General features: G+C 39.3%; 1 protein-coding gene across 2 annotated transcripts in view; it reads left to right on the top strand.

Annotated features, from left to right (window-relative positions):
• Positions 1-19,645, top strand: part of Nedd4l (NEDD4 like E3 ubiquitin protein ligase) — a 304,029-nt gene that overhangs the window by 150,291 nt on the left and 134,093 nt on the right. For both annotated transcript variants that reach the window (XM_026393205.2, XM_077792371.1), the window contains exons 3-5: positions 12,381-12,462; positions 14,896-14,934; positions 17,460-17,513. In XM_026393205.2, coding sequence (XP_026248990.1) covers positions 12,381-12,462; positions 14,896-14,934; positions 17,460-17,513 — 175 coding nt within the window. The remainder of the gene's footprint in view (positions 1-12,380; positions 12,463-14,895; positions 14,935-17,459; positions 17,514-19,645) is intronic.

Below are 19,645 nucleotides of genomic sequence, written 5' to 3'. Positions count from 1 at the left end.
CAGAATGCATTTCAAATCATTGTACACAACTGGAGCACAACTTCTCATTTCTCTGGCTGTACACGATGCAGAGTATCTATCCGCTTTTGATGTGTCAGATGTAGGGTCCAGCTTTGGTGTTCATGCTGTGGGGCAAGTCAACCAAGATTTTCAATGCTGATGAGGGCTTCATTTCTTCTCTAAACTTCCTCCTTGGTAGCACGTGGGCCCTGGGGGTTCCAAATGTGAGTTCCTATTATATATTTATCTGCATACCTGGAAAACTGTCCTGTGACACTCAGCTCTTACATTGGGATATGGGACGTTGTTATAATCTAGCTCTCTTTCTGTTGCTTGTAATATTGGGAAGCACAATTGTTTGAGCCTCTTTTAAAATTCCATTATAAGAAGTCTTGTGGAAATATGGTAAAACACTCCAAGTAATGGAAAGTTCAAGGGTTTGATGGTTTGTATGTTTCAAAGACTTGAAGATAAAATTTCTAAAAAACATAATAATAATTTTGAAAATAATTTTTCCAAGAGTTGAGGGAGTACTTTTGTCTCTGAGGAATTCTAGATTTCGCAGACGGTCTTGTGTTTTTGATAACAGGCCGAGTGTGATTGGCATCTTGGCATTAGAAGTGCTTTCAAGTGTTCTGTGACTTTGTACATGTTCACAGTCCCTTATTTGTAGTTCCAAAGGCCAAAAGGCCCTGGAAACTGAAAACGTCTTTGTGGGTTTCTTAAACTCATTTAAGAGCAAAACCTGATGTGAACAGACTTGAAAGTATTTCTGGGCTCTAGGTATAGCACTTGATTTTGGTGTTCATGCATATGATTGCCTGGATATTAACATTTGGTTATGGGTCCTGCTGGGGATGGTGTGTAATAATTGGAATAATCATTAAGCCATCTTGCTAAAATGAAGAAAATTCAGCTTTGTATACCCATTTGGCCCCACAGGTTTTTCGTAAAGGCTGGCTTTACTGGAGTATTAACTTTACTAGGGCAAAGCACCAGGCTAAGTGGCTTAGAGCAGAAATTTACTGTCTGACAGCCCTAAATATCTGAGATGAAGGTGTCAGCAGGGCCATGCTGTCTCTGGGATCTAGGGAAACTCCTTCCTTGCTCTTCTGGTGCTGGCTGGCAACATTCAATGTTCCTTGGCTTGTTAGATGGGCTACTCCAGTCGGAGAGTATCTTCTCACCTGTCTGCAAGTCATCTTCCTCCTGTGCATGTCTGTTCTGTGCCCAGATTTCCCCTTTCCATAGGGACACAGTCATATTGGTTATAAGTAAAAAGCAAGCTGTGCCCTGGGAAGGGATGACTTCCAGAATTAATTAAAACTATCCTTTTCTCCCTGTTCAGTTAATAAAGGCTGAATTCCCCAAGCAGTTCTGCACTTGAGAACCTCTTTTCTGTTTGACACAGCTCAGTGTGAGCTCCACTTTGGCATCAAGTTCAGCATTCCTCTGCCTGTCCAGTGTTATTTTCTCAGATCATGAGAACCCAGGTGAGGTTAGCCAAGGAACTGACTTTCAGGATTATAAGAGAACAGTGTGTTTGGAAGTCTGTTCTCAACTTGATTTGAGTGCATCTCTGCTTCTGTGTTTGTGTGTTAGACTACTTGCTTTATAGTCTGGGGATGGATGGAGCCACTTTATAAAATAAATATATAACGTAATCAAGAATGTATCTTTTGGACTTTTGCTTCATGAAGTTCTAGTTGGCTTGACTTTTTCTAACCACGAGGGAAGTGGACGAGCAGGTCTGATAACTCGGAATTCCAGCAGACTCTCGGGAGTACAAATAGATGGACTGACAGGATCGTATCTCGGAATTTTTTGTCTTTGTCTTATTTCTTTTAGGACTAAATTCCTGACAGGTTCCTATTGTGACAAAGTACTTGAAACTGTTCTGGCATTAGACAAAAGATGTGTTTTTTTGTTTTTGTTTTTTTTAAAGTAGGCAAGACTTGACTTTGCTCTTTCCCTTCCACCTCCACCCCCACTGAAGTAAACACAAAGTGCTGCCGGCTGGTAAGTTATAATTGCAGGTAGACCTTGCAGGTTGTCCTCCCTGTGACCCTAGCACGTGGGTGTGGTGTCAAGTGGCCCCAGGTAGCCCCCAGGAGAGGCAAAGTCCTTGCTATCCACTAGAAATATAAGTTGTCTCCATCCCCTTCCCATCCTTCCGTCCTCAGTGTGGAGTTGAATGAACTCCTTATGCTGGAACCCAAAGGAGGAAAGGAAAAGATGGAGTTGCAGTGGTCCCTACAGCAGGGTGCTCAAGCAAGCAAACTGAGGTTCTGAATTGGAAACTTGGGGATCAAGGCCCAGCAGTCTGTGGACTGATCAAGGTAATTGTAACACTTGCTCAGTTGGAAATCTTCTGCTCCAGGAATTCCTTCTCCCCAGCCTTCTGCCCTCTCCTCGGTTACCTGCTGTGTGGAGCACCCAGGTGTCCACCTTTTCAGCCTCCCTGTGCACATGCAGCAGAGGGCTTGCCAATCCCAACTGTCCTGAGCTCACCTTTCTCAGGAGCAAGCACCACCCAGGGATAGCTATGCCAAGGGAGAGGAGGAACGAAACCCTCAGTAGGTGGGCGGAAAAAGACTGAGGAAGATCTGGGGTGAGGGGAATTGGTAGGGAATATTGGAGTTCTACCATGATAAATCTCACTTCATAGTTTCTTGTAGGATCAGCATCCTCTGATACAGCCTTCTTATGTGACAACTTCATGTGCCCAGTGTAGGCTGCCTTCTCAGGCCTAGATAATCAACAGACGGCAAAGTTCCTAGTTCTGCTACACTACAAAATATTGCTCAAATGGTAAAATTGGACTAGTTTTCAAGGAACTTCTGCAGGGGTGATTTAGCAACTCACAGTACTTTAAGATCCATAGGAGCTGTTGGACTCTGGCCCATATCAACCTCCAGGTTTCTCTGGTGAGTGGGCCTGGAGGAAAGTAAGGAGAGGATCTGGCTCTTATCTTTGGAGGGAGATGATGCTTGATGCAGTGTTCTCGTTTGGCTGAGGGTTTCTATAGTGCTTATTGTATATTGTATGATAAACAGTTGCACTGTACTACTCAAGTAGTGATGGCAGTAATTTTAACTTAGTTGAACAACTTCTAATCTGAGAATTCCATATCTTGCTCTCTGTACATAGATTATTTTTGTATGTTCAATTGGCTTCCTCTAAAGTTTCTAAACACTCCCAGGTTGTTGAATACTCCCTGTATGTTTGCATGTGGCTTGTGGGTTTGCACGTTTTCATGCTTTCTGGAATTATTTGTAGACGATATCCTTTATGGCAAGGTCTTGTCTAATCAGTTGGATGTTTGGTAATTTCTCTCATAAGTAAACAGGTTTTAATTGCTCCTTATCCTTCAATATGCATGGAGGTAGTGCTTTTGAGGTCTTCGACAGTGTGTGTCTTGGAACCCCCTAAAGGGAATGTAGAGAGGATGCCAGGCATGGAGGCGGTAATTAAACATTGCTTCCTTAGCACAAGACCCATAGATGGATCCTTGCCGTTACTTTGATTATGAGAGCTATTGCACCAACAAGATATTTGGCATAGAAATTAAGAAAATTAGAACGGTTCCTTTTTACTTCATCTAGTACATTTGCATGCAGAAAATTTCTTTGAGACATCTTGTCCTGCTTAAAAAGGAAGTTGTTAAATCAGAAATTGATACTAATGTTGGAAATGTCTTTTCCCCCACCTATTTTATTGAAGCATATAGGATTTTTTAACTTATTACATTTGTTTATTTTTAATTTTTTTTAAAAAAATTATTACCACATTAGTTACATATAACAGTGGGGTTCATTTTGATCCCCAGTATTCCTCTTTTCCTCCCCACATAGGATATTTTTAACTTTAAATTTTCTAATTGATCCCATTTGTTTGGGACCACATGGAGACTAGCTGTATCACCTTTCACTCTTAGCATTGCAGATTGTGACACAACTATGTCACTTGGAAAATAGAGATGAAAGGAAGAAAAAACCATTATGATCTATTTGGTGCAGTGATGCACTATTGTATGGTTTGTTTTTCTATGATGCAATAGTTTGCTTCCATAGTCGTGATTAAATAGAATGTTAATCTTTCAACAAAATGCAGGTGATGGTGGTTATTATCATTTTAATAGCTACATAGCATTTTACACATGTAGGTATGTATATTGAGCACATATGTAAGTGTTTCTTTGTATTTTCTTTCCTAAGCTAGTCTTTATTTTTGAATTTTGAGCTGTTTGTAGTTTTTTTGGCTTTCTTAAATGGCACCATGGAGGACAGCACAGTGCAGCTAGTTGTACTTCTGGACACATTATGGGGTTGGGAGGCAGAATGAGTTTCAGAATCTTGCCATACAATCTTTTCTTCTCCTCACCTGTGAAATGAGGATACTAGTATTCTTCTTTCTGGGGTTGTTGTAGGAAATTAGAGGTGGTATGTACATAAGGCACCGAGCCCAATGCTTTTAGGCACCCAAAAGGTACTTGATAAATGATCCTGGAGGTTATTACCAGTGCTCATAAAGGTTTTTTTTTCTGCATTTCAAATCATCTTAGAATACACACTATCATGAGCTTCCTAGAGTGCACATGTGGGCAAGAAAGAACACCAGCTTTTTCAAAGGTGGAATCTGCTTTCAAACTCTCTCCTATCTGACTTCAGCTTCTCTGGAGGGTGGGTAGGCAGCCTCTTTGAGGTCAGGGTCTGCATCTATTTACTTTTACTCCTCTGCTCTGCCTTGGGGTCTGCCAAAGTCCCCCATAATGAATGCTCAGTGACTTTTTAAGCAGTTGGATCAATTGTGAATCACGTTTCCAGAAACAGAAGTTTGTTTCTTCTTATGGTCTTATTGCTCTCGGTTAAAGTATTAATAGCATAAAAAGAAAGACATCTCGCGTATGGGGAAGATGAGTCATAGGCTGTCTTTGTGTTTGGCAGCAGTCTGGGTATTTCAGTAGTTTACAGGTGAAATTTTCCCTTCAGTGACTTCCTCTGGACAATATGGATACCACCAGAAGAGAACATTGGCCTTGAACCAACATTGTTTTTTCCTTACAAACTCTTTTGACATTAATATTTTCAGGAGCCATCTCCTATCTACAAGATAGAATGAGAGCTGCGTGTATGTGTATCTCAGACAGCAGGGCCCCCCCCCCCGAGTGACTGGTTGTAAATGGCAAGGGGTCACAGGGAGGAGTCATCCTGGCTAGAGACCACAGACTTGAGTGACGAGGGAGGTTTTAGGATATGTGTCTACCACTGGTTCTCCAGACAACAAAATCCCAATTAAAATACCCAAGAGTATTTTTCAACAACTTCACAGATGATGCCTAAGACAAAGTTTTAATGCCCTTTATATCTACTTAGAACCAATCTAAGAATGCGTTTGACTATAATCTTACTCTCTTGTATTTGTTGAAAAATCAAACGTATTTTAGAGTAAATGGCTCATTCTCAGTAATGGTGGTAAAGGATATATTTCCAAACTCTTCATGCCTTTCAGCTAGTTTTCAGGGCTGGGATTATAGCATATTCTTTCAAAATCTCAAATGTTGTCTATTTAAGACAGTTTTCTGAGTAGAAAACATACGTGAAGCTCTTTGGGGTTTGTTATTGAGGTGTCAGCTGGCCGTGAACTCACAGGGCAATACCTCATTGAAGAGTAAACTGTAGCTGAAGCATGTGTGTAACTGTTATTGGTAATCACATAATTTTTTTGTACTCATAAAAGTAGAAAGTACCTACTCAAAGTAGAATATATTTTTTTAAATAGGAACTATATAGAATAAAATAAACATGATTCATAAACTTCTCATTTAGAGAGAATGGCTATTAAAATTTTTTTCTCAGTTACTTTCATACATATATATTTTAATTAGTCTCATTTTTATTTTTTTTCATTTTTTGCAGTACTAGTAATTGGACTCAGTGGAGTACTTTACCCCTGAGCTACATCCCCAGCACTTTAAAAAATCTTGAGACAGGGCCTTGATAAGTTGCTGAGGGTGGCCTTGAACTTGGAATCCTCCTGCCACAGGCTTTGCAAGTTGCTAAGATTAGAGGTGTTCCACCGTGCCTTGTTTAGTCACATTTTTAGATTCTGCTTATTCCTTAATATTATACCCTGATTATTTTTTCATTTAAAAATATTCTTTAAAATATTACTTTAATGACTTATAATATTCGAGCACATAAATGTACTATAATTTATATAATCACTTCCCTATTGAACTGGAAATTTGCTTCTAATTTTTACTATTGCCATAGGATGCTGTAGTGAATATTTTTTGCAGATAAATATTTACTCACATCTCTGATTACTTCTTTCTGGTTAGTCCTTAGTGCCGCAGTCTGGCTGGGCACAATTCAGGAGCCACTTGTCAAAAGAAACTAACTTTATTTTTAGAACTACAAACGCCAAGCAAAACAGCTCCTCAGGAAAAACCCTCAGAGCCCAACTGCCACCACCGGCTTCCACAAGCCTCTCTCCACACAAACCTCTCCACCTCCCCCAATCCTCCTGCTCTTGAGGCCGATTGGCTGAGTCGCATGGGCGGAGCCAAAGAAGTCCCCCAATGAGCAGTTCCGTAGTCTGAAGGGCAGGGAAACAGCCCAATGAACATCACCACAGAGGAGCCAATCAGCTAGATGTTGCTGGGGCCGCTGTGAGCCAATCATCAGCTGGCAGTCTGAAGGGCAGGGAAACAGCCCAATGAACAGCACCACAGAGGAGCCAATCAGCTAGATGTTGCTGGGGCCGCTGTGAGCCAATCATCAGCCGGTAGCTGGAAGTTTGCTGGCAGCTGGAAGTTTGCTGGGCCCCTTTGGCTGTGGCTCTCAACACCTTAGGAATACTTTTGATGAGTCAAAGGGCATCCATCAACTCGTGGAATGTTCTTGATATTTCTGTCATCTTACTTTCCAGGAAACTTACCATTTGTCTTTCCAGTAGAGTATTAAAATGTCTGCCTCACCTAGAATGTGATACCTTTTTCAATCTCAGATAATTAGTTAGAAACAAAACTTCAGACTTGGTATTATTCCATGAATTTTTGTGTTTTATTTCTTCTCACACTTCCTATGTATTCTTTTTACGTTACTTGGAAGTGTTTTATGTGGATTTTTTTTTTTAAATGAGGATCTAAGCAATTTATGTAACACTGATGGTAATAGTAAAAATGAGGAAACCTTCAACAAACAAGTTTTCACTTAACAAAATGGGTTTTGCAGTGAAACTTTCTCTGAGTTGAGTAACTCTTAGTGTGTCAGGTAGTCACAATAAATTTGATCTATGATGCTGTGTAATCGGGTGCTGTGTCCATTAGCTCTTTGCTATTTGCTAATAGAGAACAAAGACACAACCTTCCTACAGGTGCCTGGTGCCATGTGGAGCCCTGCCTTTCTAGGGAAGAATGCATGGTCTGAGGCTTCTGCAGAAGGCAGATCTTTCTCACTGTGATTCTGCTGGTTAGCTGCCTATAAGGATGCCTTTCTAGGGATCTTGCAGTAGATACCTTATCTTACCATTGATAAGGCAGTGTCCTTGCAGCCTGACTGCAGTCTGAATGGGATCCACCTCAGCATGGGGCTCACTGGAAGCAATTCCTGCCCTCTACTCACTGCTCTATCCCCCTGAAAATATGTGGATCTCAGCAAAGACTATTTATTCTGAAAAAAATGAGTAAAGAACAAGAAGAATCTAGAGCACTTCAGCAAGTCCAATGGTCAAGCCATTAGTGACGAATCACACTTACTGTCCTCCTTCAGTGTGTCCCAGAAGGTTGAGCAACAGGGCAAACACAGAAAGGCTGAGAAATGACATCGTCCGTAGTATATTTGCTCAGCAGTGATGCAGGTGGAATGTGACCCCCAAATAAGGTTTCCATTTCTTAAACTCTGTAAATTCCCTTGACGTCAGTGTGGACCTGCAGGCCTTTGTTAGGATTGACTGATCAGAGGCTCAGAATTTTCAGGTTTGGGCTCCATATGGAGAATGAAAGAGATGACGGTTTAAAAAGTTCTTTGAAGTTTTGCAAGATCGGAATGGATTTCTGAATAAGATTTCTTGGTGGCTTCTTATGAGAGAGTAGGCAGTAGGAAATGTTTGCTGATTATCTTGACATCTGCTAGGTTTCTTGCTATTTCATTTAGGGTAAGGGCATCTGTCCTTCAGCCACTGATTTCATGCAGTCCCTTGTGCTGCATCTCATCTCTCTGATAGTTTCGTCACCATTTTAACCCCCATCCACAAATGTCATCTTTTGTGTATAGATGAGGTATCTTGTTTGGGAGGGACAACTTGAATTCCCCAAGTATTTCTTCTTTTCAATTTTGTACACTTGCTGAGGAGTACTGAGGCACCTGAGGTCCTATGGGTGCATTTTGTGGTCTACTCAAGCAGACGTTTGCTTTTGGAGGCCAGTATGAATTGGCACTTTTGGAGGCTAGTTGAAATAGCGCTCAATCATTAGGATTCTCTGACAGCTCAGACCTTCGTTCTTTGATATGCCCTTCAAATTCACAAACAAACCCACCATCATGGACTTAGAGCCAAAGGTCTGGGGTGACTGGGCGCCCTTGTATAATGACATAACTTGTCAAGAGACCCTACACTTGGGGTTAAGTGGACTCCCCTTCTCCTAGCCTGCCTACCTATATTCTGTTCTACTGGGTCCACATTTGCATGAGCTCCTGAGCCTTTCTTTGGGTTAATCTTCAGTACCTCCTTGGAGTGTTTTTTCGTCTTTGGGGCAGGAGCCATCTTGCTTATCTCCCTGCCTGCTGTTTTATCTCCTTATAATGAACCTGACCATGAGTCTTCTGCATTTCAACAATTTCATAATGGTGAAGATGATAATGACTGCTAACGTTTATTTTAGTCTTCTCAACAGCCTCCCTATAAGGGAACTGTTATTATCATCCCCATTATGTAAATGGTAAAACTGAGGCACAAGAAACTATGAAAGTTTCCCACAGTCATACAGCTATACACAGGGGAGACTGGTTTTTACTTCCAGTGGGGTGGCTGACTGGTTGAGATTCGAACCCACACGGCCCGTTCTTCCTCAGTCCTTCACACTGCAACCAGACGGATATTGTAAGGTTCAGAATTCCAGCTCAACCTTGACCTTTACCACTGAATCCTTCACTTAGAATCCCCTCACCCTGATCTTGGCCTTCACCCCTATACTCTGTGGTAAATCATGTGAAGTCAAATCAGTAATTGTCACAGAAGTAGGGAGTAAAGAGAAACGGGCAGAGAACTCCTCTTTGGCAGTGGTGCCCAGATGGATGGAGGCAGAGAAATCACCTGGATATTGGTCAGTGCAGATTCCCAGGTCTAGGGTGAGGCCAGGTGCCCAGATTCCAGGTGACACTGGCATGAGTTGAGGGATTGCTCTGCTGACTTATGTTCCTGGGCTCTTGCACACTCTGTCCCAGTGGCCATTTTGTTTCTCTGTGTTCCATTCAGATGTGGCAAGGACAGTGTCTTCTGTCTATTTGGGGTGCTTATCCCCTCACCTGCATGTAATAGGCACTCAGTCAATAGGACGTGGTTTGAAAGCTAGTACCAGTTTGCCGTCTCCTTGGAAAGGTTGGAAGGAACAATGTCATGCTTAAAATAAAGTTTGCAGAACAGAATTTCTCCTCCCATCCAAAGTCCTGCAAAGCATTTAGCTTTTTTTCCCCCCACAAAGAGTCATGTTAACTCTAGCCTGAGCTGTACTGAATACCAATCCCAGGACAGCGACCAGGTGCAGGAGTGACTTTGGACATCCCCACCCTGATCCCCTAGGTGCTCACACATGGTCTGAATTAGAAGGAAGCATGAAATACTTAGGGAGCTGTGGTTGGCTGGCTCCCAACTTGTGCTATGTAGTAAATCGTGTGAAGTCAATAGTAATTGTAACAGAAGTAGGGAGTAAAGAGGAAAAAAAGCAAAGAACCTCAAATTTCTTAGGAAAGAAGAGAATACCAAGTATAATGGCTGGCATTGATGGAGCATCTGTAGCTGTATGTTGGAGCTGTGCTGGGTAGTGATTGTACATTATTTTCTTTGATTCTTGTGATAACCCTGTGAATTAGGAATTGTCCTTCCCATCTCATTCATAAATAGTGTGAAATCAAAAGTGGTGAAGTCCTAGCTTGTCCCCTTTCTGTTTCCTGAGGGTGGTCCCAGCCACTCACTGTCTTCCCTTCCCCTGGAGCTCACACCCTACTGACCTTCAGTCAGCACCTTGGCCTGTGGTTCCCTGGCCAGGCTGAATTCCCTTCCCAGAGTTTCTGGTTGATCTTTGACAGGGTTTTCACACACTAGTGCCTACCTGGATGAGCACTGGAGACACGATGTGCTCAGCTCTGTCTTCCTCACTACAGCTAGAAGACACTGTCCCACACTCAAAGACCCTCCCCACAACCCCCAACTGCAGGTGTCACTTACTGTCAGCTATTCAGGGAATAAAAACTGAGGTAAATAAGTGACTAGTAGAAGAATGTGGATAAGTGAAGGCTTAGCTTTTTATTGCAGTTATATAGTAGCCAGCAATCATGAAAGCCGAGGGACATAAAAACTAGACAGGACAGCAGTTAATGGTAGTCCCTGTAATGCAAGATTGTGTGTTTCTGTGTGCACACGTGTGCACATTCAGTGCCCTGGAAGCCTGTTCTTGAGGTAATGGAAATAATCAGGCTTTGAGGTGTTTTTAGCAGTAATTTCGTGGCTAGAAATAGAAAATTGTGTTTCTGTAGCGACAAAATACTCTTTACAAATGCCACACAGGACAGTGATTCTCCAAGTGTGGTTGCTATACCAGGTGCCTCAGCATTGCTGGGAACTTACCGGAAATGCAAATTCTGGGGTCCTACCACAAACCAACTGAACTAAAATTTGGGCATGGGTCCCAAGTCTGTATTTTAACCACCAGGTTGTGATGTGTTGACACCTGAGCGTCATTCACCTAGACAGTAACTTTTTCTCACACCTCAGACCACTGGTCCCCATGAGGAAGATGCTAGGGCCTGGGACCTAGGTTAGGTCTGAATTTTTTTCCTGACTCTAAATGTCCAGATGAGCATCAGTGGGTACCTCTGGTTACATGTTCTTTAACCAAATCAAGGTCTATAATTTATGGACCAAAGGCAAGATTGACTAATATCTCTATTCATGTAGTAGCAATATTTTCCTCTGTGCTGTGATCTTTTTTTATTTTTGTATATTGATTATAATCTTAGTATTACCAATACTTATAAAAGATTTCATGGCATATTTATTTCTGATAGCAAATACAAATTAATATAGTCTTAGCATTTTAGAGTACTCTATGTAATCTTTGGAAACATTCTGGAAGTTGCAAAATAAAGGTTAATTGTTATGGTATAGCTCCCAAATTGGTATGAAGCTAACATGATGGGTTGAAAGAATTGCCAGTTATAGATAATTGTTTGATTTATTTTTGTGATACTGGGAATTGAATCCAGGCCTCATGAATGCTCTAGAGTAAATGCTGTATCACTGAGCTATACCCCTAACTATCTAATTATAATTAGATAAGTAAAATTGGGGAAATGAGTATATATAAGTCCTTTTCATGATTTTCCAGAAGGACCCCATTTTTTTTAAGTGACTACATCTGAGCTATCTCTGAGTTAGCAATATTAGGGAGTATTAATACACTTAGACTCTTAGTAGATAGTCCACATTCTTCCATAAATTCTTCCAGTACACATCTTGCTAGAAGATTTCAACTTCTCAGGGAAAGAATTTTTGTGATCTGTACAAAGAATTCTGGGACTTGTAGTCGGGCAGCCTGAGTTTTAACGTAGACTTTTCTCAAATCTAATTTTGGGTAATCTCTTGACCTTTTGCTTTAGTTTTAGGTTTCTGTTTTGTGTTACCTATAAAATGGAAAGTCTTATTTAAATGAATACCTATTGAATCTGCCTTCACTAAAAGAAAAACTTCCCACAGGGAAAAATAAGAAGATGAATAAGATATAAACTGAATTTTCTAGCTAGATTTTACTATTGTGAACACATTTTGTATGCCTCTTAGAAAATCTTTTAATAATCTTTCCAGAATGTGTCTAGAAAAAAATGACAGGTAAGTTAATTTTAATTCATTGTAGGGAAGGTCATCTTTAAAGTTAGAATGTCAATTTCTTTTTGTCTGTGAAATAAATATGATTGGCTCTGGTTGATTTTAAAAAAAAAAAACTTTACTGAGCATATTATAGGTATGTTAAAATGTTGTCGCTTAGTTTATGAAATCAATACAAACTGGAACATTAAATGATCTTTACATTTTCATTCAGTTTGACTACTTTTTTAAAATGAAAAGTATAATCCTGTTAAATCTGAAATATTTTCTTGCAGTGATCCATATGTGAAACTTTCATTGTACGTAGCAGATGAGAATAGAGAACTTGCCTTGGTGCAGACAAAAACAATTAAAAAGGTAGGTTGCCCATCCTTTTTAAAAATTCATTTAAGTTATAATTTAACCCAATGGAATTATGTATTTTGACTGTTAAGTTTATATTTTAAGGTTAAGATGGCACTGTTTTTATTTTAAGCATCTACCAGTATTAAATCTAAAATTGTGCATAGACAAAAACTTTTCTTTATTAACCCAAGATACCAATTTTGATTTTTAGTTAAGTGTCTGCAGAAACAACATTCTGAAAACAAGTCATTACAATTGGTAATTTTTTTTCTTGCCAAGAATATGCTTAATAAAATGGAATTATTTATGTAACTGGCACAAAAGGAATGGTTTAGCCTGAAACAACTATTATCAAAGAAAGCAAAATACTTGCTTCACTACTTGAAAACTTTAAAATATACATGTAGTTTTATTCATATATGTGTACAAGTTTTATTTTTATGTATAGTCATCACACATTTGTTTTCATAGTTAAAATTGCCTGTCCCCATATCTTTGGGTGCACATGTAAAATATATGCAAATATTTACCTCATATTTGAGGGCTTTATGGAAGATGAACGTTTTCTGTCAAAAATGAGTTTGCTCCGTTTTAGATTTAGTCGTAGGTTACTATTACTGTTTCCTCCTTGCCTTGCGGGGGTGGCCAGATGTTTAACTCTTGATTCCACACACTTCTTGGGCAGCATCGTGCTTTAAAAATACTGTAACTCTCGAGCCGTGGATCTACGGCCAGGTCATTCTGTGCAGGGAACAGTAATGCAGGGTGCCCTTCACCTGGCATTGAGACCGGCATTAAAATCTGTTTTGCAAACAGAAGCCGGTATTTTGATTAGTGGGAGGATGCCTGCGAAGGACGGAGGCCATTGTTCCCTGTGTTAGGCGCTGTCACTTGTTCTTCAGCAGTGAGCAGGGGCACCTTTCAGGGAAGGCAGCGGGGGCCCTGGTCACCTGCTGGACGCAGAGCCCAGGACCCAGGGCGGAGGCTGGGGACAGTGCAATGTTTCCTGCCCAGGGGAGGTCCTCCCCCTCCTTGTGCACGGTGGAGGGCGCAGCTCCGATCCCGGCAGCCTGGTTAGTATGTCTGTGCTTCGTGCTGTGCCTGAGCAGAAAAACTGCCCTTGTCTTTGGTCTCCTCGGTTTCCTGGTGGCCCTGTGTTGCTCTTGGCTTGTTTGCTTCCGTGCCTGCCCACCCATGCGCTTCCGTGGAGCTCCCTCCTGGACGCTGCGCCCTGGGCCCAGCCGCCGCCACCGCCGCTCCCTCCCCAGCCCACATCCACCCCTGCTCCATTCAAATCCAAAAGTATGGATCCCCATTATTTAGAATTGGGTTGACTGTGGAGTTGCAGATGGAGAAAAAAATGCTGATTTTTTTTTTTTTAATGCCAGCTTAGAGTTTTGTATTTTTATGGTGCACTGTACTATTTTATTTTTGCTTCTGTTAAAGGAAATAGGTGAATGAAGGCAAATATTATTTTAAAAATATCTGTAGCTGAGGATGAGGTAGTGAAATTTCAGTTTCAAATTATTATACATAATGTTTTAAAAATGTTTTTATTTTATAGTTATACATTAATAACTTGATTCATTTTGACATAATCATACATTCATAGAATTTAATTTGCTCCATTTCGGTCCCAGGTACATCCTCTTCCCTCCCCTCCTCCTCCCCCTATTCATAATTTTTAAGAGATACGCTCATGAATATGAAACCTGTGCAAACCACACATGCACATAGATGTGTGTTCCTTCATAGAAGGTGCTTTGTCTTAGGATGCTGGAGTCTGTCTCATTCATACCCAGGGCAAAAGTATCTTTGTCATGCTTTTATGAGATATGCACATAAAGAGATAACTAGAAGGTCGGAGGGAGGGAGGGAGGAAGTCGGAAGGGTAAGTAGGTAAATATTTTTAACCTGGTTATTTGTTTTTTTGGGGGAGCATCCTTTTCATTATAACCAGCAGTTTGTGTATTATAAAGTCTAATCATCATTGATATTCTTTATAAAATATTGTTCTGATGTCAAATTTATATGTAAAGAATTCAGACTTCCCCAACCTGTTTTATTGCACTCCAAAATAGCTTTTTAGGAGGGGTGTCAATAAAGTTCATTTCTTTCTTGATAGAATAATTATATTAATGCTAATTTCTTGAAAGGAAATTTTATATTTTCATGCCAATGGCTCTCTCTTGGGTCCCGTACTGTTCCTCGTGGTGATAGCATGCAATATGGTTTCATATCTATGAATCATTGGTTTCATAGGTATACTCCCTCATATTTTAGTTTGTAGAATAGTCTCAAGTAATTGACTAAATTTTGTTTTTATTGCCATTTAAAAAATATTAATTAAGAAAGATATTTAGACAAATATGAAGCCTGTATTGTCCTAGTTAACTGTTAGTTTCCAAGACTGTAAAATGTATTAAAAAATCATTTCTCTTCCAGACGCTGAACCCAAAGTGGAATGAAGAATTTTATTTTAGAGTAAGTTTCTTTTTTTGGTACTAACTTGTTATTGATACCTAGATTGATACATCATAATAAATATTGAGGGAAAACTGTAATATTTTTAATGAGAAATTCCTTTTAATATGAGAAATGTTTGAGTAACCACCTAATGTCTTAAATTTTGCAAGAGTGAATAGTGGTCACAAAATCTGGACTGTTTCATCCGAAGATGTTTGGGGAAATAAAAAAAAGTTATCCAAATGCCATATTTTATCGTTGCAACTCTATAAACTTTTCTTTAAAAAGTAAGTCAAATGTAATTTTAAACAATGGTTTATTCCTATGTGACATGGATTATGAATTATTTTATAGTTAAACAGGAGTAGAAACATAGAAGCACTAAAGGATGCCAATTATGGGGCTTTTACTATAGCTCAGTGCTAGAGCATTTGCCTAACATACATGAAGGCTCTGGGTTTAATCCCCAACACCTCAAATTAACTTTTTTTTTTTTTAATTACATTCCTAAAGTTAGGAAGGAAATTTTCTGTGATTCAGATATTTAGTATATGTATTTACGTGAGTACTGTAAAATTACTTCTGGAATTTATATGCCACAAAATAAGGTAAAATTTCCCCCAATCTTTTCTATTTAATATCTAGAACAGCTATATGTAGAAATGACTGATTTCTGTATTAACTGAGATTTCTACTTAGTGAGCTTTCCTGGTTGTTGCTGGGGGTTTTTTGTTGCCAAAATTTTGGAAATATTAAACTGCTCAGCTATTAAAGTATTTTTCTCCTTAAAATGAAAGTTTTTAAAATATCTTTATATCTATGGTATTAATAGACACTCACTTGCAAAAATACACCAGATTAGATCTTCTAATTAATGCAGATTCTCAAAGAACTATATTGCCATTAGACCCACATAATTGTCCTGCCTTCTTTCTTTCAGTTGAGGTAGGATTTTCTGTGCTCCAAACTTGGATTACTGTATCCTGCATCTGTTTTCTGTTATGTTCAGAGCTGAAATATGGCACTGATATTTTAATACTTGGTAGATCCTGTGTTCAGCCTCCACCAGATGTATTTTAAATTACTCTGTGAAGGACTGAACTGCTATTGAGGACTGTGAGGTGTTATTTGCCCTTAGTTAACTCTCAAATACAGCTTCCTTCTTGTGAAACTCCAAATATTCATACTTCTTATATTTAAATCATATTTATGTGAGTGATAGTACATCCAAAACTTTTTTCAGTGATTCTTGGCTATAAATTCATTTAAAATCTATTTTTGTTAGTGTTTTTGCTTATTTGATTTCAAGATCTTTGTTTTTAGTCCCTCTGCAAATCTTTGTTGCCACCTATGTACCCAGCTCCTGCTGTGGCCTGTGAATTCATTCACTGGTAACTAGCACTTTGCTTCCCAAAGCTTCTGAGCAGATGCAAACCCACCAGCCATTTGTTTGCTCTGTCATGGAGGCTCTGGGCCAACCAACGGGCCAAAAACACAAGTGGAGCTCACTGTGCTTCTGTGGTCAAATGAAATTTCATTCCCTTCTCTGTCAGGAAGCAGCCAGGGCCTCCTAACAGGAGACCTGGATTATATCTCTGGCTTTATTGTTTACAGCTTTTCTGACCCTGGAAAAGCCACTAAGCATTCTCACTCTCCCTGGGGGCCTTGTTCCTCACGTAGGAGAGAGAAGTCCTTATGGGTAGAATGTTCCCCTGACATGAGATGTTACAAACGAGAACTGCTGGCACCATTTCTCACCACTTGGTAGTTAGTAAATGATACCTGAATCTGAATGATGACATATGGGCTGTTTTGGTTAGGTTTCGGTAAAAAGAGAAAGGCAAAAAATATCATTAAAAGCCTAGTAGCTCTGACATTGGCCCCAGCTTGCTGGAAGCAGGGGCATTTTCTTTCTGGTTGTCACTGATGGTTCACAGCCCAGGCCCTGAACAACAGCAGGCCAGACCTGGTTCTAAATCCTGGTTGCCTCATATGCTATCCCTGGGCTCTTGGGCAAGTTACTCCACCTGCATGATCTCAGCTTCTCATGTATGAAATAAAGGTGATAGTTACATGTCATAGGATTGCTGTGAAGATTGAATGAGACTAGGTATAGTTGATACTTAACAAGGAGATGGTACTTAAAAACAAAGCCCACAATGGTAAATAACTGCTCTTACTGTTTTCTTCATTATTTTAATCATCACCACCACCAGGTCTAAGAGGTTCCCTCAGGCAGGGACTTTACTCTATTGGCATGGGAAGCTTTTGTCCAGCAGATTAGGAACTCTTTAAAGTTGTTCAAAATTATACTTTCTTATTCTAGAAAAATAGCTAAGGACCTTTGCCTTTTTCTGATATTATATAGAAAAATCAATACCAGAAAATTTTATTTAGCAGACAGAATTTCCAGAAAAGTAGGTTACTTGTTAATACATTTCAGTTGGATGCATTCTAAAGCTTTATCCTATTCTTGCTGTCCCTTATTTCATCCTTCCAGTGATTTCTGCTTATATCTGAAGTACTGTTTGTGTTCCTTATAGGTAAACCCTTCTAATCACAGGCTCCTGTTTGAAGTATTTGACGAAAACAGATTGGTGAGTGATTCCTCACTATTGAATTTTGCTTCATTTCTTAAACGCTGAATTTTTAGAGTAGCATCTTCCAAACTCTCTTTGGGTTGTACTTCCAACAGTTTTCATGCTGAAAGTGAAGACTATTTTTGTCCTACTCTTAATGTTTTTAATTTCAGCAAACATTTGTGTGTTGCTAGGACAGAAAATTTACTTGAATATATGTATATTTTTATTGCAGTTGTTATTAATGCAAATTACTGATGATAGGCTCAGCCTAAATGCTTGTGTTTTGGTTTGGGGCATACAGAATGGTAGGCAAATTTGTAAAGAGGCCATCAGGCATGTAAGCAAACTTTGTGGGGACTTTAAATGTAATTACTGTGATGCCTTCAGTAGCTTATCTATGGTGATTCTCAGAGGAAATGAAAATTTGGTTAACTATATAGAAGAAAGTAAATCTATACTTAGTAATAATTAAGCTGTTTTAAAAGTTGTACTTTCTCAAGAGAGATCCTTAGAAAGTACCTTTAAAAGATCAAAAATAAGGGCTGAGTGCAGCTCAGTGATAGAGTGCTTGACTAACTTGCACAGGCTCCTGGATTCCATTTCCAACACCACCCCCCCCAAAATAAAAAACCAGTAGATACACACCTGAGGCATATAACTGATACAAACTTGCATTTTATATGCAGGTTGATATAAGAGATATGGGCTATAACTAAGATTTTATTTTCAAAATTGCTTTAAAAACAAATATGATGCTTTAAGATTTAACAAATCTTAAAGCATTTTGCTTTCTTAGCTAATTAGAATCAAGTACCCATAACCGTGTTCCCACTGTGACACCAAACACTATTGTGTTATGTGTAAGGCTTTACGGTACTTCAGAAGTGATATTAAAACTCGGTTATACTCAAATTTACCTTCTCTGAAACTTATGCACATTCACTAGTTAAAAGAAATGTTGTTATAAACCCTTGTTTCTGCAGAATTCAACTGAAACTCCAAAATTGAGAAGATCTTCATGTTAATAAAGTATCATCAGGAGGAGCCTTAAAACACATTATGCAACTCCCTGTCCTGATAGATAAGAGGTCACTGGTCTAGAACCTTTATAGAATTAAGCATATAAGTCAGGGGACATCCAAGGGTTCAACCCCCTTTCTCTTCTGCCTCAACCTGGTGCTGAGGAATACCCAGAATTTTTGCCCTTTGGTGTAGAATTAGGGAATGTTATTTAATCCAATATGCTTGGTAGTATTCTCCAAAATAGAAAACTAAGAAATTCCTTTCTACCATCCTAGTATTTTTCCTATTAAAAATATGGGATCTGGGGTGGGGGGCTATGCATTTCCCTGGATGTTTTGTGCCTTGGGGTGATAATTGGTAGCATCAAGTAACTAAATCCCTTTTGTTATTTGTGTGAAGGTATTCTGCTGAGGGTGCAATTCTTGCCTATCCAGCCAGGACTGTAGGGATGGGGCAGTATTTAGTGTCATATAGCATAACTCACTGTGGACATGGAGGCCTCCACACACTAATCCTTATTCTCTGTTTTATTGAGTAAAATAACCCTTAATATCGAGAAAGGGTCAAATTTAAAGAAAAAAAAATGCTTCTTGTTTGTGTTTTAGTTTATCACTGAATATTCTTCTGAGAGAAATTCACTGTTTAAAAAATTTTTCCATTTCCATGATCTAAAATAATGACTGTAGTTGAGATGACCTTGCCATGGATCAGAAACTATACTTTTAAACCAAAAAAGGCTTTGAATGCAAAGCTTTTAAGAAATCTGGTGTGAATACAAACTTGATCTACACAAATGTGTTTTATAATATTAATACTTAGCTTTGCCCCAGGCTGTCTGCAGTGTTGTTACTATGCAAAGAATGCTGGTTTGTGGTGGTGGCTTTTTTCTTTGTTGGCTATTAATCCAGTGAAGATAATGTGTGACTCTAGTAGTACTTGGAAATTCTAGCATTAAACAAACCTAGCTTCTATTTCCACAGAGAGATGATTTTTTGGCATTTAAAACTCATGCTTTTAGAAAACGGGTTTAGATGTGTGTAAATGCAGGGTTAATCCTCCATACCCTTGACTCTAGAACTGTTGACAAAGCTATGCTTTGCAGATTTTAAAATAAACTTTGTCAT

Source organism: Urocitellus parryii, chromosome 13 (genome assembly GCF_045843805.1).
Source record: "Urocitellus parryii isolate mUroPar1 chromosome 13, mUroPar1.hap1, whole genome shotgun sequence".
Lineage (NCBI taxonomy): Eukaryota > Metazoa > Chordata > Mammalia > Rodentia > Sciuridae > Urocitellus > Urocitellus parryii.
Note: the sequence above shows the minus strand (reverse complement) of the source record. Positions and strands in the feature narration are given on the sequence as shown.